Raw genomic sequence first — 26,471 nt, 5'->3', positions numbered from 1 at the left:
TCAAAAGGCTTTCTTGCTTTGTCAGCATTCATATTTTTTTCTCTATAGCAAACTAGCATAAGTTCAGGGCATATTATAATGCAGCTTTTGTGCATCAGTGTCCACTTGACAGTCAATAATGCTCTTATAAATAGACATTTGAAATGCTCCCTTCCTCCACAATAATCCATATTCCACATCTATGACTACTCTCCATCTCCACTGTTCTCACAAATTCACACATCACCCTTGAAAACAAATCCAGCATTTCTGCTGCCCCCATAACTCATCACATACCTATTCGTTAAAATCTTTTACCAGTCTATCAACACTGGTTATATTCTTACATACTAACCATCTTCTCACGCTGTCTTCTGTTTTGCTCCTCTTCCATCCCTTTCCCCAAGATAAATACCCCCATTATTTTGGATGGCCCAAGAAGTAAAGAACAGAAATATACTTACAGATGGGCCAAGTTTGCCTTGAGGACCAGCATCACCAGGGCGACCAGTAAGACCCTACATGAAAGAAGGAGAGGGTTTTTTTTGTTGTAATTTTATTGTATGAGTTTATTAATATAACACACACACACACACACACACACACACACACACACACACACACACACAATATTTCCTTCATTTATTTTTGCCTCATCTACCCACCCACCCCATGAATGGCATTTTCCTTGTAATTTCTTTTTCCTGCTATGTGGGAAATCATTTTAAATGTTTCCTTTACATTTTCATACCCTTTCTTTTCCTCAACAAGCTCAGTCATTATTTTCCAATTACTAAACCAAACTTTCAATTGATGAAAATAAACCCTCCTTTTTTGATCATATATTCTGACATATATTGCTTCCATCTATTACAGTTCCACTTCTCTTTATCCTTCCACTCATATGCAGTCACTGTATGTGCCTCTATAATTGTTTGATTAAATATTCCTCCTGCAAGAAGGAGAAGGTGAGTCAGCTAAAATGTATTTTAATCCTGCCATTTAGTTTCTCAACATCTTTTCTGGTGTTTGCATTTTGTTGTTATGTGTCTTAACTTTAACTCCAACTTATGGAGACCCTGTGATGGGGTTTTCTTGGCAAGATATTTGCTTGCCTTCCTCTGAGACTGAGAAAGTGTGGCTCGTCCAAGATAACCTAGTGGGTTTGCATGAATCTGGAAGGTGTTTCTCAGAGAGAATGGTTTGAAAGCAAAGACATAATGTTAGCTTTGTAAATTGATGGCAGTAAATGATATTATTCAAAATGTTTCAGATATTATCTTTTGACTGGTCCAGTAATTAGCTCTGCTTTTAATTCAGTAGAATTATATTGTCCAAATGAATTTTGGCCCTATTTGATTTTCTTTGGGGCAACCATGATAACAGCTTCTGAAGCTGATTCAAACACCCTTCTCTAATGCATGAGTCATATGCATAATGCCAACGACTGGTTGGTTTTCAACAAACAAAGAAGATGCAATACAGAGCATTTGCTGTGGCCAAAGGCTTGATCATAGGTAGAATAACTCAAAAGCCCTGACACTTGATTAAGATTCCTCACTTCACATTTCTGATTCAAATTTAACCTGACACCCTTAAATTGTATTAGGATAGGATAGCAAAGGGCTAGGTAAACAGAAAATTCAGATTCTGCTGCTGCAATCTAGCTTGAAATTATCCCTCACTTATCTAATAACTAGCACAATATGATTCTTGCTCTCTTCAAAAGAGGGGAATGGAAGAAAATACAATTAACAAGTCTATAGTAGGAGAAGGCCCTTTTGTGGAAAGGTGTTTCCTCTCCAATGGTTAAAAGAGGTAATATGAAGTTTATTGATACCTGTGGTGATTTGAATAGTTTATATTCTGATTACTTTAGTTATTTTCTTGCTTAATTTGGTTTTAGTTAGGTATTGTTAACTGTCTATATGCTTTTTTAGTGGAAAGATGGAATACAAATAATAAATAAAATGATGATCTGTTTTTCCAGATAAGAAAAATATTTGACACAATATCCTAGAATACAGGAGTAGCAAGGAATGTTAGCTGCTAGCCATCTCTGTCCATGGTATAAAAGCAAATACTGTATGTGGGAATTGCTACTGCCACCTGCTGTTTTGTAGGGAAAACTGTATTCAGAAAATGTTTAACGTGGTGTGCGTGCACGCTTTCCTGTCACCTGTCAGCTTATGGAGACATCATGAATTCCACAGGGTTTTCTTAAGGTAAGGCTACTCGGAGGTGGTTTTGCCAGCTCCTTCCTCTAAAATATAGCCTACAGCACCTGGTATTCATTGGTGGTATCTCATCCAAGTACTAACCAAGGCTGACCCTGCTTAGTTTCCAAGATCAGACAGGATCTGGTTCCTTTAGTGAATCTAGGGACATTCAGACAATTAGGACCAAACTATAAGTTGCTCCAAATATATAATGGTGGTGGCAACCATATGCATGATGGTAACTGCAAACATGTGTCTAGCTCCCTTCCCTAAATGTCCAACATACTTATGGCATCATGACAATCTAGGTTTCCTCATCTGTCACTAGCAGCATCTAATGATGAAGAACAGAAATAGGAGAACACAGGTCAAGGGATTAGGGTTGGGGTAAATTCTATTACATTTTAGGGAAGGGGAGGGGAGTCATGTGAGTGAAGAGAGCCAGTCATATGAATAATGGGTGTAATCTATTAGACAAATACATGACTGAGAACATTTTGAGAAAACTATCAAATGTTGATAAATTTGATAAATTTGAAAAATCTGAGCTTAAAAATAAATCACCAATCTTTTGCTTTATGTGCACCACACAATTTGTGAGTTATAATCCATGTTGTTTGCTGATGTTTCATCCTCTAATCATTCTTGTGTTACTGAGTATAATGCACATTTACTTTCTTCTCCTCAAGGTCTGCACTGACAGAAGACAGCATGACAATTCTCAAAACAAGATTCTCTTAGCTGGTACGTGACAAGCAGATATCCAGTAGGTTAAATTTTGCTATTTGATAGATATAATGATTAATATCACACCTAATTAGTATATGCTAGTCACACACATTCTAGGACATATATTGTGGAAGGCATAAGAACTCTACCACAAGAGTCGGCAAACCTATTGACTATCCATTTTCAACTTTTTTATCACAATTTTACAAGAGCAAATTAGATGAGAAATAATTTCACCTTTTGATCTCTCCTTGTTATTATTACTAAGCTATAATGAAATACATATATGTTTCAGGTATAGCTTACTTTTACCTGAAGATAGGTATCGCTTCTCAGATACCACAATGTAGTCTTGATTCATAGAAACACTGAGAAGCTGGGTAGTATTAGCTACAAAGTGATTTCTGAACTTTAAATTGAATCTGAAGCTTTCTTATACTGTTTATGCAAACTTCTAATTACTGTTAGTGTGGGTAAGAAGCATTTAGAATGGAGGATGAACATCTAAGATGTCTACAAAGCAAGTGAAGCAACCATCGTTTAACTCTCATTAGTGAAAATTTTCCTGCAGCACTCCTGTCCATTGAGCATGCTTCCTGAGAAATAAATCTTATTGACTTCAGTGTGAATAACTCCTGTAGAGGTGTGCATAAGACTGTAGTACTAGGCATTTTGTTTTTAAACTGAAAGAGGAAGCCAAAACGAATCCACCATATACTCAGCTGAAATACACAGAATGTTACACCTTCCAGAAGCTACTGGCAAAACAACTGCTTTATGACAAAGCCAGACAGCTTCTATTGTAAAGTCCAGTCTCCAGCTGTAATAGGCTGAGAGCCCTTTCATCTATCTCCATAAAGTGTGACTTTTCCATTACAGGTGAAAATACAGATTAGGGATTAGATTAATTCATGCATTTATATGTTTATAACCTGGTTGTATGCAATTCTATAAAGAGCACTGATGCACGCAGAGGGAGACCTGCTCATGTGGACTGATACTTCCCAGGTTGAGATGCAAATTGCTAGATTCCTAGGCACCATCCACACCACCTGTTGAGCCCCATTTGGTATCTTACCCTAGCACCGGGTAGGCCAGGCTCCCCAGGACGTCCAGGATCTCCAGTGGCTCCTTTGGGACCTCCAAGGCCGGGAGGTCCACGTTCCCCGGGAGCACCCTGTTCAAGGAAGAGTAAACAAGAAGAACCATGAGTGAAGATTCCTTGGGGTGTTTTAGGAAAGCCAGTCACTGCTGGGTTTCAACCAAGTTTTACTGTTCAGTGGGCTTTGGTCATTTGGGCCTGTATTCTGAAATCATTTGCAATCCTATTTGAATGTCATGATATCCTAAAGAGCTTTGCTACTTTGCCTCTGTGAAGAGGATGAATGACATAACATGGGGGGAAAACCTAGTATTTCTTTAAAAACAAAATTAGCAGTTGTTTTTTTTTACTTTTGTGAAAGCTAATTTTAATGTATAGTGCATGTGTTTCCAAAGAGCTGAAAAGTTCTTTCTGCATCGTGCTGTAGCTGGCTTAAATTTATCCCCACTAACTCTTTTTGCATTACTTTTGTGTACTATCTGAACAAATCTTACCAAGAAAACACCACAATACATTCACTTTAGTGTGGCCACAAACTGGAAATGACTCGAAGGCACAAAACAATAAAATTAATTGACTATTTATAACCTGACTATTTAAATATGCTTTTGTGACTCATTGTTATTTTTGTTGTTGTATGCCTTTAAATCATTTCTGATTTATGGACACCATAAAGTGAACCTATCACAGAGTTTTCTTGGCAAGATTTGTTTAAAAGGAGAGGTACCTTTGCCTTCTTCTGAGGCTGAGAGAGTGTAACTTGCCCAAGGTCATCCAGCAGGTTTCCATGGCTAAGCAGGGATTTAACCCCTGTTCTCCAGAGTCATAGTCCAATTAGGGCTTCAATATGACCTTGGTGAAAAGGTGTTTGAGATAGGAAATCATTAAGAGAAACACTAAATGCCATTTTCTTATCAGTATCTCAAAATTCCATGTGTTCTACAGCAAAGTAGATAAGAAAATAGTTTGTCTGAGCACTTATGAAAAATAGTATTATGATATGTTTATATTTTGTTCCTATTTATTTAATATTACTGTAGCTGAGTGGAGTTGTGCTAGGGAGGGAATTAATTAATTAATTAATTAATTGTGACCTTTATTTATCTGTAATGTATTCTTTTGATATTGTTTGAATTGTATTGCATTATATTTTACTCCTCCATTGTTGTAACCCACCTGGATTCCATGTGATTGGGCGAGATATAAATAAATTCACATTATTATATTATTATAAGATAACATGCAATGCAGAAAAATGGAAAAGGGAGCTTTGGCTTATTTTATTCTCCTAAATTTATTATTTCATTCAACTGAGAGGTCAGCAGTCACCAACACTCACCTTGGGACCAGCTAATCCATCCTGACCTGGGAAGCCACGATTTCCGGGAGCACCCTAAAAACAAGAAGATAATGACAAATTAATGTAGAAAGTTAGGGAGTACAGTCACTTAGGGAGCTGATTCTAGAAAAGCATTATCACCTTGAAAGAACAAATTAGGAGCATTTAACATCTTTCAGCTCATCAGTAAACATAAGGAAATAGCAGATTCAAGAACATTTCACTAGAAATACTACAACCACACAGTGAACTAATACATAAGACTATAGTCTTTCCTAAGCTTTTGCCTGAGTTTATCATGGACTTATATAACCTATTATCAGTTTGGAGTTGTGGTGTTTGAACAGCATAACCTCTAATAGTCTAAGGCGCGTTACAGACCGCCCAAAATGGGCGGTCTCGTGCCGCTGCTGGTTGCTCCGTGAGGGAGCTGCAGCAGCCAAACCGCACGGCTCCCTTGTGGAACAAAAAGAAATCCCAAAATGGTGCTTCTTGCGCCCTGGATGGGACGCTGCGAAGCGCTACTCGCGCACTTGCAGCATCATATCCGGGGCACGACATGCGGACGCTGTGTGTCTGGCACGTAAAAATGGCGGCACCTGTGTGTATAGGGCGCCACCATTTTTACACCCCCATTACGTGCTAGGGGTGAGGCCAGTGTGGATACTAGGTCCTCAGCCAACCCCTAGCACGTGACGGGGGCGCCGCAAAGGCCCGTTTGTAATGGGCCTAAAGGCCATTTCATGATACATGTTATTTAGGTATAGACCTAAGGTGTTTCAAATGTATCTTTATGAAAGTGAAACAACAAACAAATATGTTTGCAACTCTGAGTATCAGAAGGATCCATTTGGCAAGCCACTACTACTGATTACAGCTTATCCTTGAGTACTTACTTTGCTGCAAACTCATGAAAATATGTATACATTCTGCATTGTACAAGATATTGTATTCGCTCAACATTAATATGACAAAAGATCTGTTGAGTTCTGGACTATATACTACACTGGCTGATACTCAAGAGTCCCAAAGAATCAAAAGGTTACTGTCTATTTGGGATCAGGATTCAAAGGTTGTAGCAATTTTGGTGACTTAAATAATCAAAAATACACCTTTTCTTGCTCTTTCTTTTCAAGCTTGACAGACTGACATCATCCACTCTTTATCCCTAGTAAGATATTCAGCATCTTTCCAGAGCTCTACAGCTCTTACCCAGCTTTCTTTAACCTCTCCTGATCCCTCGGCATGTTTCATTATATCTTGCTCAGAGCCATTCTCTTCCTACTTGCAATATTTGCCTCTCTGTTAAAATGGCTTTCTGGAATACTTCCTACTGCTCATCATTTATCTCCATGTAGCACTCTGAACCCAGTAGTCATTATTCCTTAAAGCTCTACACTCCAACCTGTGAACCCCTAGATATTATAGGACTATAGCTCTCAAAATATCTCCATTTTGGCTGTGCTAGCTGTGGCTTCTGAAAGCTGAAATCCCATAACATCTGGAGACCCAAGTTTGGGTCTCACTCTATTACAACACCCAATTGCCTACTTGTCTTACCATACCTGCTCAGTCTCAGCAAAACCAGCACCTTCAGCATCATTCATCACAGAAATAGAACCAGAGCAAAACCTTTCCACTGTGTTCTGTCCAAAATGCTGCACATTGTGCAGTGCTGTCCTTACCAGCTTCCCAATCCAGGCTAATTCTAAGGTGGCAAAGCTCCTCTGTTTTTTGTGCAAGAAGGTTCCTTCTGCAGATGAAACCACTTACCCTCTCTCCAGGTGGTCCAATGGGTCCTGCAGCTCCTGGTTCACCACGGCCGCCTCTCTTGCCTTCCTCACCAGCTGCTCCAGGAGGTCCTTGTGGGCCAGCAGGGCCCTGGGAGTGAGGAGGAAAACATACCACAGAAGCTTTGTTAATCTTTGTACCCCTTTGTTTTCTTGTGTGAAACGTTCTAGCAATCGGTACTACATTTTGTAACAGACATTTCGAGCATAACCACAAAGTATTCAGTGAGTTCAATGAGATAACCATATGGATAAATCAACTCAAGGGTAACTGACAAGGGTTTGGCTTGGGGAACACAAAATGGAGGCCTCCGTCCTTTCTTTTTCTTCCCTCATCAGTTTTTGCCTTGTCTATTTTAAAACATAATCTTTTTGCAGCAGGTTATTCCCCCCCCCCCCCCCCCAAGTGCTCAATACATTTAGACCCTGGCAATCTTTTTTAAATTAGAAGAGATCCTGAAACAGCTTTAGCCCAGGAAGAAATTAGAGTCTATCCTAGAGGAGTTGCTTGGCATTAAAGCAGGAACAGGTAAATTGTTTTAGGTCAGGAAATGCATGGTTCAGTCCATCCATTGAATACTGACATTTCCCCAATGTCCAGCAGTAAACAGTTTCAGTTCCATGGAATCTGATGGAACAGACAACTGCTTGATGTAAACTGGCACAGCTGAACATGAACTGATTTTATTGAACTGAAATCAATGGGCCTTCTGCCAGTGCAAATCCTCTACAGTATGGAACTCTTTTGAAAGGCCATGTATGCCAACCTGGTGAGATCTACTATCTGATATTTAGACTGCCTGGTGAAGCAGTGTTTGGCACGGAACAGTGTCAGTGTCCAAGCATAAGAAGTGGAGGTCAGATGCAACAGGGTAGTCATTGTTTGGAATAGAGTGGAAAAGGCCACCCATAGCACAGGTTTTTCCAGCCAAAGAGACTGGCAGCTGAGGAAACTATGATTTATTCCTGCATGAAAGACAAGATCTCTGTGTCCCTCTAATCAAGGCAAGCAAGGAGCACCACAGGGGTGTATCACAATGTTAGATTTATGATGAGCTAATCAGGTAGAGGGAATGAAGAAGGTGTTTGCCTCACAAATGTACAGAACATACTCATCTGGAGTTGGATTCCTTGCTCTGTTTAGCTTTATAGTGGCTATCCTTGACTGTCAGTGGCTCTTTGAAGTATTTAGTGATGGTCTTTTTCAGCCTGCCGCTTTTAAATGCAGGGATTAAGTCAGGGATATTCTGCATTCAACATAGTTCCACCACTGAACCAAGCCACAAACACAAGTGAACAAAATGTGCAGTTTCAAAGGAACACAGTCCCATTATTTTTCAGACAGCTACCTTATGGGACTCTGCAGTAGAGTGCTCTTAAAGATAGACCAACTCTAATGAATTTACCAGCTATGAAAGGGTGAGCAAAATGGGACTGTGCTTTCTGTCCCAGCTCGGGGCTTGCTGGAAATCTATAGATAGATGTTACTTTTGCACAGAGGCCATGCAGGAAAAATCCAACATGTACAGCATGCTTGGATAGTAGTGTTACTCATAATCATGTATTTGAGCCTAAATGAGCATATTCCAATTTTCACATTTATGCTACAAGCCTAGCATGACCAGAGGCAAGATGCTTGTGTGGTGAATGAGAACTGGCCTTCACTCCCTCTCCTGATATGTACAACTTTTCAGTTCCTCAGAACCAGTGGTACAGATGAGACTGAAAACAACAATTTGCAAATCAGAAGTCAATGGATAAAAAAACCCACTAGCTTAGTCAGTACATCTGTTCCATTGGTTCTAGTGTGACCTATATATTTTTAATACAGGAGAGGAAAGGCAGATTAAAATACTGAAGGACTGGAATATTAGCATCTAATATGCCTTATTAAAGAGTTAGAATAAGATGGCATTGTCTCACTATTGGCAAGGCTGGATCTCAACAAAGTTCCTTCCTGGCTGGCTAAGGAATTCAGGGAGTTAAGAGTCCACATAAGGAACTTTCACAAGCAGAACTCACATTGCCTTATTAACCCTAGTACCAAAGGGATGAGTGCTTGGTTGTGCTGGCTGATCACTTCCATGCCAGTAGGGCGGTGAATGCACTTTGAGTTTTAGTCAGAAATTAAAAGAAGCTATCCGAGGTGCTGAACTCTATTTCCTAAACAGGTTCAGAAACTGGGATAACTCCTTAAAGTGTGAACTAAAACCTGAAGTAGATTTACAACCCCGATAATATGGGAGCCACCATCTCCCACTGGCTCTCAGGCCGCTGCTCTAGTGAAGCTACAACAACAGAAATCCAACTGGGCCTCTCTTGTAGTTGTTGTGTGCCTTCAAGTTGTAACAAACTTATGGCAACCCTACCACAGATGTTCAAAGCACTACACCATGCAGGCTCTCTTTCTACACAAGTATAACAACCTCATATGTCTGCATACTGACATAAAATACATTAACAGCTCAATTAATGGAACTTGAAACTGATAAGGGCTGGGGAGATGTCAGGTTTGTATGATGTACATTTTGTTAAGCAAAACCTGAGTTCTACCAAACAGGGCTTCGTGCACACAACATACATTTGAAATAAAAGAATTCTGACCTCATGTATTTGTTTGGAGAGGAATACAGTCCTTCCACACAAAAATCTATTCCTAATTATCCCAGTCTTCCTTCCATTTCAGCTGTACACTTTTTTTTTTTTAAAAAATGTTTTTTGCAGATTGGGAAGAAGGATTTTGCTGCTGCTGTTATGCAAACAACAAGGAGTCAGAAATCCTTGCTGACCTACTGTTAAAGACTCAGAGATTCTACTAGTAGATCTACACCTGCTGTACAGAATGAATAACAAAGGGCAACTGAGGGCCATATTACATATATATAGCTGAGCCTCATTTTACTTGTTTATGTTTTTATAGCAATAGCAATAGCAAGTATATTTCTATGCCACTTATCTGTGCATTTAAGCACTTCCTAAGCGGTTTATAATGTGAGTAAGCTAATTGCCCCCAATAATTTGGGTACTCATTTTAGCGACTTACAGAAGGATGCAAGGCTGAGTCCACCCTGAGCCCCTGTCTGGCATTGAATTCACAACCTTGGTTTATGAATGAGTGACTGCAGTCTAGGCATTTAACCAATGTGCCACCAGGATTCAATTTTTACTTCTAAGTAAGTGTATGGAACACTATACAGGCTGGAACCACAACACACAAGCCAAGGGAGGTTTAAGCCTTCAACCTCTTTAGCTCCTTTCCCCTCTAAATTCCCCATAGCTGCTTCCCCTTCAAGTCTCCACTTGTTTACAAGGAAGCAAAGTAGATGTAAGGCTCAGGTGTTCACTACATATTGAGCACATCTTTTTAGTTTAGCCCCAGTACATCTGAAGCAGCCCTTTTCATTCCAGACTAGCATAAAGTCATATCATCGTGTACTTACAGGTTCACCCTTGGGTCCTTGCTCGCCTTTGAAGCCTGCAATTCCAGGTTCTCCCTACAGAGGTGAAAAAGAGAAATGTATTAGAGTTACAAAGCTCCTGTATCACTTCAAGCCACCTGCTGATTTGATAAGCAGAATTTCTAAAATACCCTCTAAAGGTTATTTCAACAGGAAAGGAAGCATCAATTCCCATGGGTGGGCACCAAAAATCAACACATGTAAGAGGAAAAGAATTAGTAAGAAGTATAGGAACTAAAGGAATGGACACTGATTAGAACCAGGATTTTCTACAGTGGGAAAGGATGGACCTCTGGGCAGAACAATCCTAACACGCTTGGATGGACATCTGGGAGGGTGGGAGCTGACAGGGATCTCTCTCTAACAGAAGTGGGAAATATCTGCTCTAGAAGAACCCAGTTTAATTATTCTTTTCACTGTGTTTCCAGGCCAGATGTTACACTAACAGCTCTGTCTGGATCCTTTATAAACATTGGGTTTACACTGGTTATCTTCTAACATTTTGATAAGGATGGTTTTAATGATGTTGTATATTTCTGCTACAAATTCAACATTTGAGAACATTTTTAAGAACTGGGTGTTCTGAATGATTTCAAGCAGACAAAACTGATGTCTGTTATTACCTTTTGACTCACAGTATAACACTCAGCGTGCTATCGCAGAAAAAAAACCCTGTAAATTCAAGGGAAGTTTTGCTAGTTCTGTCTTTCTAAAAGGGATGGAAAGAATATGCTCTATTTTTTATTTCCCCACTGAAAAAAAATGAGCTTCCCAAGAATTTAGAAACCCCATGAAGATGAAGAATAGAGCAGTGAGACTTTTGTGAGGTTTTCTCCCAGTACTTGAACATCCTGAAGTGCCCCAGAGGATTTTCTTGCAGAGAAAGACACATAGGATAGATCTATGCAGAAAAATCCTCTGAAGTAACAAAAGTGATTAAGTGTATTAGTGACACCAAGCATGCTGTGAAATACTGACCTTACCTCTTTTGAGTCCACTCTACACTTCAGAGGATTTGGTGGCATAAATAACTAGCTACAAAGACCAGCTAAAGCTCATGGATTCCTGACCACTGACCTCATCAAATTTATCCAAATCCCTATTAAAATGTGAGCATTAGCAATCACAATAAGCAATCTTAGGATGGGATACTGCAGAATCTTGACCAATGAGTCCAAAAAGCAACTTAGGCCAGAGTTGAGGTTTCACATTAGCCCCATATTGGTCAGTTTCTTACCGTCTGACCTTTGGGACCCAAAGGCCCAGTTGCACCTTGAGGCCCAGGTGGTCCACGGGGGCCAGGGAAACCAGGAGCACCAGCAATGCCAGGAGCACCCTGTTGATGAAACATAAAGTTTAGATGTGAGAAATGCAGGATGCCTGAGACATTACTCATGATGCAAGACATTACACCATCTTTTATAGCATAAGATTCGTGCTCAAATCTTTCTTGTAATGGCTACCTGAAGCCAGAATCATGACAACAGCAGTTCTACCTATAAAATGTTTCTCAGCTTTCTTGTCAAGGCAACAAAGTACTCACTGCTGATCCTTTGGCTCCAGGAATTCCATCATTTCCAGGGTTGCCCTAAAAGCAAGAAAAAAAGCCTTGAGCAAAACTCTTGATGTTGAATAGATGCATTTCCACCTCCTTTATGCTGTTTCCATCACAGAAAGCTATCTGCTTGTTTCCCCAGAGAAGCCAGCTGCTCCCCAATTTGAGGGACAGTTTAGAAAACAAGTCCAGGCCACAATAAGACAACTGAGGAAGGGTCTGTAGCCAAATCAGTAGATATATACAAACTCTTTTACATTGCCAGTGGAGGTTAGAAAAAAGGGTCTGAAACTGTGGAGGATGGGGGAATTGCAATATATTGTTTTCAAAACATAACATGCGAAGGCTGTTGAAATGAACTATTAAATTCCCACAAAGACTCTAAATGTGAAGAGGTAACAAGAATAGGTTACACAACTCAGTGTGGACTCTACCAATATTTCCAATATTTCCAGATACAGATATCATGTGACAGGTATCTTTTTCACACTTATCACAGCACATTCATGCACACAGTCATTATATCACTCTCCCCTTAAGTCACCCACCACTCCCCTATCTTTGCTGAACAAGCTCCTTTTAGACAACACATGTGCTTAGCTCCCTTATCAAGATCAATGGGAAGAAGCATTTGAACAGCACCACTTTTTCTCTGAGTCCAGAGGAAGATTAATCTTATTGGTTTTCCAGTCCTAGAGTTAACATTGAAGGTCCTAGTTATATGCTTTTAAGCATAGGAAGCCCCAATGTCCGAGTCTAGGACAGTATGTGTTCTGGAAATTTATATAATGTGTTTAAAAAAAATTACAGCAAAATTGTTTGCAGCAGTGAAATGAGTGCATGACCCTATATGATGCCTCAAAAGATCCTTTTGTGACACTCATAACACCAAATAAGGGCCAAAGCTTGATTAATTGTCATGTCAAATATCCTACAGAATAGACACCAAATAAATTGTGAATTGTGATAAGGATTAATAGTCTAGATTTCTCCAGGGAGAAAATACAGTTACTTCCTTCTTTTCCTGAATTTATCTGAAATCCTTGCCAGTGATAATATTTTATCAAAAGACAAATAGGAGTGATTTTTTTTTCCATTGGTAGGCATTTTTGTTTGTTTGTAATAATCTAACCAGCAGAGGCAGATGTACATGCGGCTGGGTTTATGTTGATCAATGTTACTAGACAGAGTATGGAACATATACTCTGTAAGTGCTCTACACTGAATCTGATTTCCACTAATATAGCTCTAGGGGGATAGTTTAAAGAACTAGTCAGGCACAGTTGTGCAAATCCCACCATTGCCATCTGCTGATGGTTTTATGTACTTACACCTAGTTCTATCCTCATTAATTATGACTCAGTTGAATGTTTCTGGTAACAGAAGTGGTTGGGGGAACAGGGAGTAATTCTAAATCCAGTGTTTCCTCCACATTTGCTGAGATTAGGAGCACTGGAGCCCTGTGAAACTGGAAAAATTGCAAATAAAAAACAATACTTTTTTTTTTACCTGAGAGACAACCTCTCTAGGAAGTTCTAGGTGCTCCAGCCAATTCTATGGTCAACATCTGCCAAAAGTTGATCTAAGGCGGGATACAGACGGGCAAAAAGGGGTGTGTTCATGACGTCATGAAGGTATAGCCTTCAGACGGCCCTTACCTGAATGCCGCCATGAACACGCCGCCCGCACGCCCCAAGCGGGAAAAAGCGGCATTAAAAAGGTGCTGCTTTTCCTCGCTTCTTTTCTATATACTGCGCAGCTGCGCATCTCCGTCTATAAGCTGCTGCACCGGTACGCCAGAATTGTTACACTGCTAATTTAAGTTGCCCATTTAAAGGCTCCGAGTCAGCTGTGTCGCATAATGAGTCGGGGTCCTGGAACATGCGCAGTTTGCACCGAGGCTCTAATTAGAGCGTCAGATGCCATGCAGATGTGGAAGCTGCAGCACAGCTGCACTCTATTTTAATGCTCGTAACCCTAACCCTAACCCTAACCCTAGAGCAACATGTACGCATGCGCTGCTAGAATTGGGGAAAGTTTGGAATTTAAAGTGAACCCCTACACACATTCCTGTGCCATTTTCACCTAACAATAAAAAACCCCTAAAACTTTAAATATTTACATATGTACAAGGGAGGTGATGGGGGATGGCAGGGGGACAGCGGTGGCAGCGGTGGCAGCTGTGGCTGTGCATTGCAGATTCAGCAAGAGCGTGGGGACCAAAGGAGAGGAGGCATCCATGATGCTGGTGACACTACCAACGTGCAAGTGGACAAGGATGCCAACACCAGCTGATCACCAGCTGGCAGGAGACCACCATTGTTCTTGGGCAGGGCGAGGGAAAAAGTTTAAAGGGGCCTGGGTGCTTTAAATGTGCACATAGGCTTTCTGCCGCCGGTGCTGAGTGCCGCAGCTGCGCAGCTGCGCATCCGCCAGCCGGCAAAAGAAAAAAAAAAGCCCCGTTTTTGGCTGCCCATGCAGAAGCTGCCTCTCTCTTTGCAGCGTCCTCCGAGGCGGCGGTATGGAAACTGCGGGTCAGAAACGGCCCCAGGTGAGGCGTCTTCACTGCCCCCCATGTGGAAGCCCCATACACCTGAGCCACGCCCCCGGGGCGGGCGGTCTGGAGGCTCCGTATTCAGCAGAATACACCTCCAAGAAGTCTTCCCCTGCCCGTCTGTACCCCGCCATAGAATCATGCTGCAGGACCTACAAATGCCTAGAGAAGTGCTTTCTCTAGTAATCTCTAGATCCTCCAGCACAACTCTATGATCAATTTCCAACAGAATCTCTCTGGAGGACCTAGGGATTCCTAGAGAGAATATATTAATCAAATCCACAAATAATCAAAACCGCAAAAGTCAACGCTGCAACCATGGAGGACCGAATATATATTTAATGGGGATGGAAGAAGAAGACTGCGTAACCCTTTTACAGGGGAAAGGCTCTGTCAATAGGAACATAGTGATTTCTCCCACAGATTATTTAATAAATGCTTTTTGTTTGTTTGTTTGGGTCTCTCATCCAGGTGGAGTGACTTCCTCCACTTGTTATGGATAATGTGCAAGTCAGGCCATCTACACAAAAAATCCAGTTATCACACTACCAAGCCTGAATCACCATTGCTCTACACACTCAGCAGAACAGGGGCCAGATAAATTTATGACTTGCTGTGGTTTACTTGTGCATTTGTTTTTGCCCCATGGTACTGCAAATAGTCTACACATTTTAGGAATAATGTGGCATATGGGTTAGGATCTTAAAATAAAGCTAAACAGATATGAATAAATCCTTTGATATTGCCTTTATCAAAGCAGTAACGTCTTCCTTCCACCAGAAGTTTCTGGTTTTGGTTTTCATTTTAAGAACAGGGGGATCTTACTTACCGGAGCTCCTGAAGGTCCAGGAGAGCCAGGGGTCCCTGCTTCACCTCTGGCACCTTGGGCACCCTCAGGCCCACGAGCACCAGTAGGGCCAGCTTCACCCTGCATAGGGATAAGGAAAGAACATGAAGAGACCAAAGAAAATTGGCACAAGCAGCCATTGCTTTGCTGAAATAGTTGTCTGTTTACAAGGATTAGACTGGATTAACATCTCAATATAATACAGAAAGCCCAGCTGGATTCTTTGTAACCTATATGTACAGTCATACACAGGGATAATATCTCACCCACTTCCATGAAACTTTCAGACATTGACTATGTGGTCTGGGCCATCTTTGAAAGCATGGATACCTGACATGATGAGGCAGCTACTCAAAACAGTCAGTTTAGGTCCTAATCACCCATTACATATTTTTCTGCAGTGACATCTTTCACACAAGGGCCACAGCTACCCTTCAGTGCATTACATTGTTTTCCAGGCGGCCATTTTTTCCCATACTTTCTACCTTCAGATAACCCTTTCAACAACATCTTCTCTGTTGAGAAACTCAGTTATCTCCAGTAGACCCAGCTGAGCTACAGTGTATTTTCTGACATCTTTTGCTGCAGAAGACTGTAACACATGAACAAGCATGCTTAGCTCATGCACTAGCCAGACTTGTATCTGTAAGTATGGGATTCTTTCAGAAGAGATTTCCCGCTATGACTGATCTTCTCACTGGAGACTAGCACCCCCACAAATTTTCAGGAATGCCTAGGGACACATTGTTTGAATACTTGCATACTGGTATAGAACACTTTCTAAAACAAAGAATAACTAATTGGATATAACACTGATCTATAGTGACTGTGATGTGCATTTTTAAATGCTTTGTGTGGAAGGCTGTGCTGTGTGCCTTCAAATTGTTTCTGACTTATGGCGACCCCAAGGCAAACCTATCACAGAGTTTTCTTGGCAAGATTTTTTCAGAGGAGACTTGCCATTGCCTTCCCCTCAGGATGACAGGGGGAAGCTGAGGAGACTTGCTGAAGGTCACACAGTGAGTTTCATGGCTGAGTTGGGAATCAAATCCTGGGAGATTATCAGACAGGGAATAAGGACATGAGAGAATCAGGACGCTTCTGTCCTTATCACGCAATATTCTTATCCAGTGAATAAAAAGTGACAGGACTACTGCACTTCATTGACGGGATGAGAATGGGATGAGCACTACATTGTGGGATGGTGTGTGATAACCTTCACACAATCGTGTGATAAGGAAAGGAGCATCCCAATTCTCTCCCATTCTTTCCCCCATCTGATAATCTCTCTGGTCTCCAGAGTCATAGTCCAACACTTAAGCTGCTACACCACACTGGCTCCTATTTGAAAGGCATACAGTCTTAAAATATTTGTTCCACATATGTAGAAAAAATAAAATAAAAGACGGGAGAAAGCTATAACTCATTGATGGAGTTTTGAGATTCACTTCCTAGTACTTTTAAGTTAAAAAAAAGAAGTAGATGTGAGAAAGATCTCTAAATATAAGAGAAGTGTTGCCAAGTATAGTATGCAGGTTTACTAAACAGGATTAATGGTTCCTTTTATAATCCTTACAATGTTGTAAAGGATCCTTAGGTCATAGTTCCTCCCCTCCTGGATGTTTTGCACAAAACACCTAGAATCTGAGTAGTATGCTCTCACAATGATAGTTCAACAGGCCAAAACAAAGTTTGGCTATAGCCCCACTGTTCAAGTTTGTGTTAAATACAGCCTGCTAAAAGGCAGATCAGGAGTTTCAACAGACTGAGTAGTGATGATATGATAGTAATGGAATATGCACTACTACAAAGGTTGAAAGTGCATCAAACATTCATATTATCAAATATAAAACCAACACAAAGCATACACTCTAAAGTGCAAACCTGCAAAACTGCAGGACCATGAGATCAGTCAGAAGTTAAGTCTAGTTTAGCTTTAAAGTTTATAGCCAAACTGATTATATGTGATGTTGGTTGAGCACGTTTCCTGATTCTGGATATGCTGTGACCATGTAACTGTCACAAAATGAATTAGATTCAGATTTCTCACTCTCTTTTGCCATTTAAGCCATGTGATTTCATGACTATGTGGGCCACCTATGGGCACCGAGCAGATTTTCCAGGCTCTAAAATTCAATGCATTATGAGATAGGTGTGCCATCAAGGAGCATGACATTAATGGCAGGCATGACCTTTCTTTTGAGGAGAATGGCTGAATGGAGTTTGCACCCATGTCTGAGCCAAGGATTCAAAGCTATCAATATTTGTAAATCAAAATACACTTTTACACCTGTGTTTCTTTTCCCCATAAAATGCTATGGAATCATGAGATTCTGAAACTATATTCTGTGTAGAAGCATTATGTTTTGGAGTACGGGACATCCTTGCAAATCAAAACACACTGAGCAACCAGAGGACTTTTCTATACAAGCATAAAGTGATTTTCAGTGGACCCTTGGTATCCACTGTGGTTTGGTTTCAGGATCCACCATGGACACCAAAATCTGTAGATGCTCAAGTCCCATTAAATACAGTGGTGTAGTAAAATTGTGTCTCTTTATATAAAATGGCAAAATCAAGTTTTTGTTTTTAGAATTTATATTGTTTGGAATATTTTCAAACTGTGGATGGTTGAATCCATGGATAAAGAATCCTTGGATATGGAGGGCTGACTGTATTTTGTCACTGCTCCTTCCCAAGTGATTCTGGGAACTGTAGTTGTTTTTCTGGGGGGTAGAGGGGGGTAGGATTTTTAACTTCATACTCAGCAGCTCAGGGGGCAAAAGATGCTATAGCTCTATAAACAAACTTCTGATTTTAAAAATACCCCCAATTTCTATTTTGGTACTTCATCTGCTATCTACTGCTGTTACTACATGGTATTCCAGACAAGGATAAATAGGGATCACTCTTCTGTGTCTCCTTCAGCGTTACTTTTAGAATTATTTTTGTTTTGTTCCATATGAATCCTGCCTTATCAGTTCATAAAAGTCCTCACTGAAACCGCTGCTCCTAAAAAACCACTTAATTTTCATCTCTCCTCCTTTCTCTTAACTCAGTAAGCTCCCCCATCGTATTACAACATGGCCTTCCTCTTCACCTCATCTTTTTATAATGAGGACACTGATTGTTACTGAAGACCCGTTGTCAATTTCTGTCAGACATTCCACAAAAGGCCTCGTTTCCTGCCCCCCAGCTCCCTACACACAGCCTCTCCACTGTCTGGTATCCTTAGTAACCCGTCCCAGGCGAGATTAGGAACCTGAAGCCGTCGGACCACATGGCATTGGGAATTCCCAAAGGAAGGTCTCTCTAGCTTGACTTTCCCTTGCCTTAAAAGGCCCCACATTAAAGAAACCAGATATATCACACTGAGATTTGGGAGGGGTTTTTCTGCATGTGATTACTGTAGCTCAGGCGTCAGAAAGAGAAGAATTGTGCTGGTCCCCTGGCGGATCAATTACCTGATGGTCCCGAAACTTTGGACAAAATATGAGCCCTGGCAAAATGCCCATTGGCCTAAATACAGTCAGAATTTGACTATTGCTCTAATGCCTGAGCGGCACTTTAACTGAAAAGAATTTCACAAAAAGCACTGCTAAATGAATGCCTAATCACTTCTATCATCATCTGCCCATGAAACTTCTTGGAGCCTTTAAAGCAGAACATGCTGAGACAAGAATGCACAGGAAGTGGGGGGGGGGGGGGGAGAAAACAAGTTGCTCTTCAAACAATTAAAAGAAGTACTACCAGCTGAGTTTATGGGGTGACTAGGCATGGGGTTGCCAGTGGCTGTTCATTTTCTTTCTTTTCTTTTTTTTTGGTAACGTCCAATGTCAAAGATCAGCGGTACCCTTTTAAAGGTTCCTTTAGTAGTAGTTTCTCATCACCTTGCTTTTCAGACCATATGTGACTATTCCTAAGCACCAGCCCCTATATTTTTATTGTTGTTGTTATGTTTTTTCAAATTGACTTCTGGAGACTCTATAGATGTGTTCAGAGTAGCTTTGCTATTCCTCTTCAGCTAAGAGAGAGTGATCTATCCAATGTCACCCAGTGAGTTTCCATGGCTGAACAGGGATTTGAACCCTTGTCTCCCAGAGTTCTAGTCCAATACCCAAACCACTAGATCACCCTGGCTTCTTGAAATACCTATATGCCTGGTCAATTGACTGGTTCCATATACTGACTACTTTTGTCAATAGCTGACAGATGTAAAAAGTGCCAAGACTGTAGGCAAGCAACAGAAATCCCTTTAAGGATAAGGTGTGACCATATGCCCTCTGCTCCTAAAACTTACTTCTTTGATGTATCTTTGATCTATCTACCGGTATCTATCTACCGGTATCTATCTACCGGTATCTATCTATCTATCTATCTATCTATCTATCTATCTATCTATCTAGACGTTTGAAAGCCATACTAAGAATCTTTCTTCCTACAAATAAAGTTCCTTCCCTGTCCTAAGAATTCCAAAATGAAATTCTTCCTTAAACTGGAGTATGTTATTTCATACCTAACAGTCACTAACCTAATACTAATCCCCATCTGAAGCCGCTTCACTGAGAATAGAGTCATGAAATTACACAGTTCTCTGACTATAACACACATACCACACAGTGCTTTCTCTCTGTAATGCTTTTCCTTATTCCCATTGCACTGATTCAGGGCTGTGACGCTCAACCTTCCAGGTGCTTTGGCCAACAACTCCTATCAGCCCACACCTCCTGGCCAATTATAAGGGAATTGTAGTCAAAAACATCTAGAGGGTCAAAGGTGCCCCACTACTTTTCTAAATAATGTACCTGAAAAGGTGTTAAAACTGTGAGGAAACTAATATGAAAATATTAATGCCCAAACTCTTCTGTCATAATTCCAATTTCATTTTTCTCTCAGAGCCAAAAACAATAAGTTGAAATTGTCATAAAGAATAATTCAAGGGGACTTTGGGGTTGTACATATAGCCCTGAAGGGGTGGCCTGGAGCCACTCCTGTTACAGCCAGATTGGGGCTGCAGCAACCGCATGCCATGGTCTTGATCTGGCTTTTGTAGGGCGTGATAGCCACACTGATATGGCATGGTGACACTCCTTCGATGCTGTGTCGTATGTACACAGCACTGAAGGAGCACCATGATGCCATGCCCCATGCGGTGCAGCTCGTGGCTTCACACTGTCCTGGAAATAGAGCTGGGGCATGTGTCATGGAGACCCTACACCATGACTTCACCCCCAAGCTGGCCCAAACTGCTAGTCTGCAAAGCCCCTAAATGTTATTTTCCAAGGAGACCGAGAAATAATTTATGGTTTTAATGTTGACATTTTTCAAAATTAGGGCAAATGAGTACATTTTAGGACTGAACTCTCTGGCACCACTACTCTCTAAAATGTTGCTTCTCTCAAGATAGACCATGTTTTCTTTTCCTTTACAGCTTTTCTTCATATTCTAATCTTTCTCCAGCCCTTCCTATTCTTATTTCCTCACACACACATATGCAGACATGTATGAGCAGTTTGCTCTTTCCTTATGGCTGTTAATCTTTCCAACTTCCTCTTACATTTTCTGCAGGTAGACCAGATAAAACGCTTCAGGCATTTAGTGGGAAAAGGATTGAAATATTCAGGGATGAAGGGAGTTCCTTTGAAACATGGGGAGGGAAACATGATTCCTGACAAGTCAACTGGCTGCAAAAAGAAATGAATGTGGCCTTGAGGTACTACTTACCTTTGAACCTGGTGCACCTGGGAAACCTGGGGCTCCAGCAGGACCAACGGGTCCCTGAAGAAAGACAAGAAAAATAATCTCAATCAGTTTGGGGAATGCAGAACAGAAATCTTTTTGTTATTTAGAATTTTCTCAGCACACATAGAGTAGAAAACATCTGGTATCCTAAAGTGGGACTAACAGTCAAACTGCTCGCTACAATAAAAGTGGAAAGGATTTAAGTCAGACTCCAGATTTACTGAAGGGAAAGCAAAGCTGAAAATGGAATCCCATTCAAACTAAAGCTGAGCTGAGACATTAACCTGGTTTCTTCAGTACAATCCTTTGGCCAAGCTGGCCCACAGCATAATGCTGGTTATGTTCTTGAATTTGTTTTATGTGGAATAAAAAGTGTGTTTTAATATCTCTACCACTGCCTCATTGGTTCAATAAGACAAACTAGGTTCCCCCACCCTAACTTAGTAGTTTGATCATGATGGAAGCATTTAATTGAGATGTTCTTGTTACCTTCTGTAACAAGGTAATATTGGAAGCACAGGGAAAATATCTGTGTAGGACTGAGGAGAGGTTGATGGTTCAAATCTTTCCTCAGAGCAGTGAAAATCAGTGATGAGCTGCCTCCTAAATGAAGAACTCATATTTGTTGTCAAGTCTTCTTTTCCTCTGTTACTATGTGTGCTCATCATCTTCCTCAATCTTTAAGGATATATAGTCACGAGTGCTTGTTTTAACACTTGTACAACCAAGCCACAAAGTTACTCATATTGAGACCACCAAAGCTGCCTCATATCTCTCTGCTTTCCTTCAGTGGAAACTGTTCAAACATAGCTGGTTAGACACATAGAGATGTGAACCAAGAAAATGGAAGGATGAGGACATAAGGCCCAAATAACCTTAGCTATAGGTGCTAACATGAATAAGCATTAAAATTAACCTGTAATACTATTGGAATGCTTAAACCTACCTATCATATAGAAGTAAAAGGAATTATTCAGATTGCAATATATTTTAGGAAAAACTGAGAATTTTGATTGCAGATATGAATGTAATGTGTTAACTGCAATGTGAAAAACTATAAAGTGCATATTTAATGCTGGCTATACCTAATAAAATATTTTATTTTTTAAAAAATTGAGATTTGTTTTATAGTTGTCCCCTTGCCTTCTTATGTTCCATTTACTGCTAAGTCATGCGACTTCTTTCTATGTAACTTAATGAAAATCAGACCATTCATTTCTGTCCCTTCAACCTTTATACTACAGGCATCTCTTACCTTTGCTTCTAAAACTTTATTCTCTTGGCTCTCTCCTTACCTCATTCACTTATATGTAGAACTAATTTACCTACATCATTTACATTTCTTATCACTCTGACCATGTGGCATCTTCCTTCAAACTCCTGCACTGGCTTCCTGTTCCCAGAAATCCTTATACTGCATCCATCACAAACTCTGTGCTTAGTCTAGCTTTCCCCAGACCTGCCCTCTCCTAACTTTCCACCATTATATTCCACTCCTTGACTCATTCTAAAATACATCCTTTCTGGGAAGCCTTTAGCATAACTCTTTAGTTTAGCTTCAAGTGAAAAGAAGTCTTAATTCAGGAATAGCACTTTTTTTTACAAAATGAAACGCTGCTCTCAGAGCTCTAAAGCATTTCTTGAAATTACAGAATGGGTGAGTTATAATTTAAAAACACATTTTCTGTTAGATCTACTTGGTGTGTCAATATCCAATTTGTAAAATACAGATTTTAGCAGGGGAAAACCATTCATTTGAAAATAAATTTACTTACAGGTGGACCAGCTGGACCAGGAAGACCATCATTACCACGAGCACCCTGTGTAAACAAGATATCACAGGTCAGCAAAATCAGTTTCATCAAACAATGATGTAGCCATGTTCCCAGTTATGCTGCCATATAGACATGGAATATCAGCTAAGTCTGTGCATTAACTCCAACTATATCCCTCCAATTATATTCAGAATATTTCTTTTTTGGGGGGAAATCAGAATAGATTAGAGACTTGTTGAGAGTAAGTGAAAAAGAAACAGAGCAGAAGGGCATTTTTAAAAAAATGAAATTATCTCTGTAGCACAATGATGTTTCAGTTCAAGCATCATGGCTTCCCTCCAAGCATCCTGGGATATTAGTTTGATGAGGATGCTAATAAGTCTAAGGCCTGAAACAGATGGGCAGGAAAGACCAGCTTCTGGCTGCTTTGGAAGTGGGGCATACAGATGATGCATGGCCTGATAGCAACCAGAAGCCATACAGAGAGTGCCCCCAGCCAGGAAAAGCCGGGACTAAAAGGAGTAGGTAAAGTCTGCTCTTTGCTGGTGGCCCATCTGTGACTGCTGCAGCAGCTCAGATTGGGACCTGGCTGTGTGGTCACTGCAGTCCCATGCTGATTAGGGAACAATCAAGGCTGGAGCGGTCTCAGGATGCTCCAAGCTGTCAGTCTGCATGACCCCTCAGTCTTTCTCACAAATCCACATTATACATGACTCTCTCAGGAGAAGAAATTAACATTAAACTAATTTAACTCTTTAAGATGGGAAAGAGAAACAGCTGAATTAGGATGCACCCACAAATTCCTGCCCATTTGCAGTGGTTTGAGCAGAAACAATAGTTTCTTGTATACTACGCTTACTAAAACATTAGTTGACATCTCCCAGGTACTAAGTAAGGTTCTCATGTCTGTTTTATTGCTACACTTTACTGTTCCTTTACCCATAGAAAGACCTTACTCCACTATTTGTAGATTTACCTGTTTGTCTTAGGGTTGCCAGAGTTGTTTGTTTTTTAGCTGTTTTGCTTTAGTTTAGCACCCAGACAGCAGGTGTGAAATTGCTTATAAGCTACAGAATGTCACTACTTTAGTGGTGGGTAAGAGTACAAAGGAGGGAATGCACAAAACCAATACCTCTATGTCCTTGCCTAAGAAAACCCTATGGAATTCATGCAGTCACCATAAGTTGACTTGAAGACACAAAAACACACACTAACACCTACAATAATCACCCTGATGCACCTCCAACAATATGGGTTTGGTAAAAGAAAATCTGACATTTAGTTGAGAGGGTCCATTAATCTATAAGATGCCTGTTGTTTTCCATGGCTTGGATGCCATTTTTATGGGCAGAATTATGATCACAGAATAAGGAATTCTCTCCTTCCTCTTCCTTTGGGCCCAAAACTCTGCTCCTGAAGTTTTGGGCAGCATTTGGAAAAATATAAACTATAGCACAGGAGGTTGCAGCAGAAAAGAAGAGTTGTAAATATTTGGAGCTCCTTGTCACTTGTATGTGTGTCATCAAGTCACCTGTCGACTTATGGCAACCCCATAAATTTCATAGGGTTTTCTTAGCCAAGGAGTACTCTCAGAGGTGGTTTTATCACTTTATTCCTCTGAAATATAGTATATAGCACCTGGTATTCATTGGCATTCTCCGAACCAAGTAATAACCAAGGCATGATCTTGCTTAGCTTCCAAGATCAGATGGATCTGATGCCTTTAAGATATTAGGCAAGGGAAATTGCCTTTTTGTGTGAGTAGAGATTTGTGGATTGTATTTAAATTAACAAAAAACAGGGAAGGCAACTCAGGAAAATACTTTTTTAAAAAAAAGTGGGGGGAAACTGAGGAACCAAATGCAAATGAGATTAAAAAAATTACTAGCAAAACCAAGTAATGCTAATGTGTCGCAGATCCTATGAAGACTGTCAAAAATTGTAAGCTTTTATATGGCATCTAAGCACAACACCTGGTTCTCCTAGCATCTCTGAGAAATGAATTCTGGAAAAGGCTTTGCTTTGTTCATCTTTGGTTCTAATCTCACACAAATACAGAGCCCCAAACTGGGCCTCCTTGTGTATGGAACTCTGTGATAAAAAAAAAAACTTCAGCCGCTAATGGCTTGATACCCTTGCCCTCATGTAACTAAAGACTAATTGCCTGGCAGAACTCATTCATGTCCTGGGCAACAAGCCAGGAAGAACAGTGGAAAAGTGAGGCAGCAGTGCCACAGAAACCACATCAATATGACTGAAGGCCCTAATGGGAATGCCACTAAATGACCTTTTTAAAAAAATAAGAATCATAACTTGATAGTGAGATCATGCTCACATGCAGACTGTTCTGAGTTCGATCTCCAGCTAAAGAACTCCATGTAGTGAGCTAAGAAATCCAGTTTTTCTGCTTCAGAACTCAAAGAGTGCCTGCCAAGAGTGGCCTGAGTCAAAGCAAAGCATCTTCACAAGTTCAAAAATTCTTGCATCCGTTTCACAACTGAGAGTGACTATTAGAGGATGGGATTGCTGCCCTGTTTGGTGTGTGTATGGCGCGTAGGTGTGCACCTGTGACAAGCTGTAGGTCTTTTTTTCTACAATGCAGTCCAGATATATGATAATTAATTCATGTTATGGCCTCATTCTCATATAAAAGTTCATTGAAATTATTAATAGAATTTAAAATCTATGGCTACTGCCACACTGCAGAATTAATGCAGCTTGACTCCACTTTAATTGTCATGACTCCATCCTATGGAATCCCGAGAATTGTAGTTTGATGTGGAACAGAGCTCTCTGACAGAGAAGGCTAAATATCTCACAAAACTAGAAACCCCAGAATTCCATAGCATTGAGCCATGGCAGTTAAAATGGTGTCAAACTGCATTAATTCTACAGTGTAGATACAACCCACATGCCACAGAGCTAGGTTAGATTTATATAAAAACTGCTGTCTAGTACACACCACAGATTTTCACTTGGTGTTTACACACACATGCATCAAACAGACCCATCTTCAACTCTGTCAGAAACCCCCACAAATTAAAAATAAATGGCATGAGGCTACTCTTAGGAGGAAGGAAGAAGATCTTCATTGCAGACAGAAAGCTCATTGTATGGCTTTCTGGATTATGTCTTTTGTGGGCATTGGCATTGTAATTCATTATAGCAGCAGCCCCACTTCAACAAAAATACATCTCCCAACCAAACTGCTCACTGGCAATTTCTTCAACAATACCATTTGTTTATCTGCTCTTGGGAACTGGCTTTGCACACACTCAGAGCAAGTAAGTCATTGAAGTTAAAAATAATATCTGAACTGAATGGAATTCTAAATGTCCTAGTGAATTGATTATAATTTCAATCCACATCTGAAAGAGGCTAA

General features: G+C 40.5%; 1 protein-coding gene across 1 annotated transcript in view; it reads right to left on the bottom strand.

The window, feature by feature from the left end:
* The window catches only part of LOC149322716 (uncharacterized), a 94,866-nt gene that overhangs the window by 35,061 nt on the left and 33,334 nt on the right, over positions 1-26,471 (bottom strand). Inside the window, exons 17-26 of the mRNA XM_089481945.1 lie at positions 23,090-23,134; positions 21,297-21,350; positions 15,555-15,653; positions 12,160-12,204; positions 11,854-11,952; positions 10,599-10,652; positions 7,142-7,249; positions 5,369-5,422; positions 4,006-4,104; positions 444-497 (exon numbers count right to left, since the gene is read on the bottom strand). Of these exons, the coding sequence (XP_089338071.1) occupies positions 444-497; positions 4,006-4,104; positions 5,369-5,422; positions 7,142-7,249; positions 10,599-10,652; positions 11,854-11,952; positions 12,160-12,204; positions 15,555-15,653; positions 21,297-21,350; positions 23,090-23,134 (711 nt within the window). The remainder of the gene's footprint in view (positions 1-443; positions 498-4,005; positions 4,105-5,368; positions 5,423-7,141; positions 7,250-10,598; positions 10,653-11,853; positions 11,953-12,159; positions 12,205-15,554; positions 15,654-21,296; positions 21,351-23,089; positions 23,135-26,471) is intronic.

This window comes from Sceloporus occidentalis, unplaced genomic scaffold (genome assembly GCF_023333645.1).
Source record: "Sceloporus occidentalis isolate IW3139 unplaced genomic scaffold, rSceOcc1.0.p SCAF_1, whole genome shotgun sequence".
NCBI classification, from domain to species: Eukaryota; Metazoa; Chordata; class Lepidosauria; order Squamata; family Phrynosomatidae; genus Sceloporus; species Sceloporus occidentalis.
This window is presented reverse-complemented; position numbering and strand designations above follow the sequence as displayed.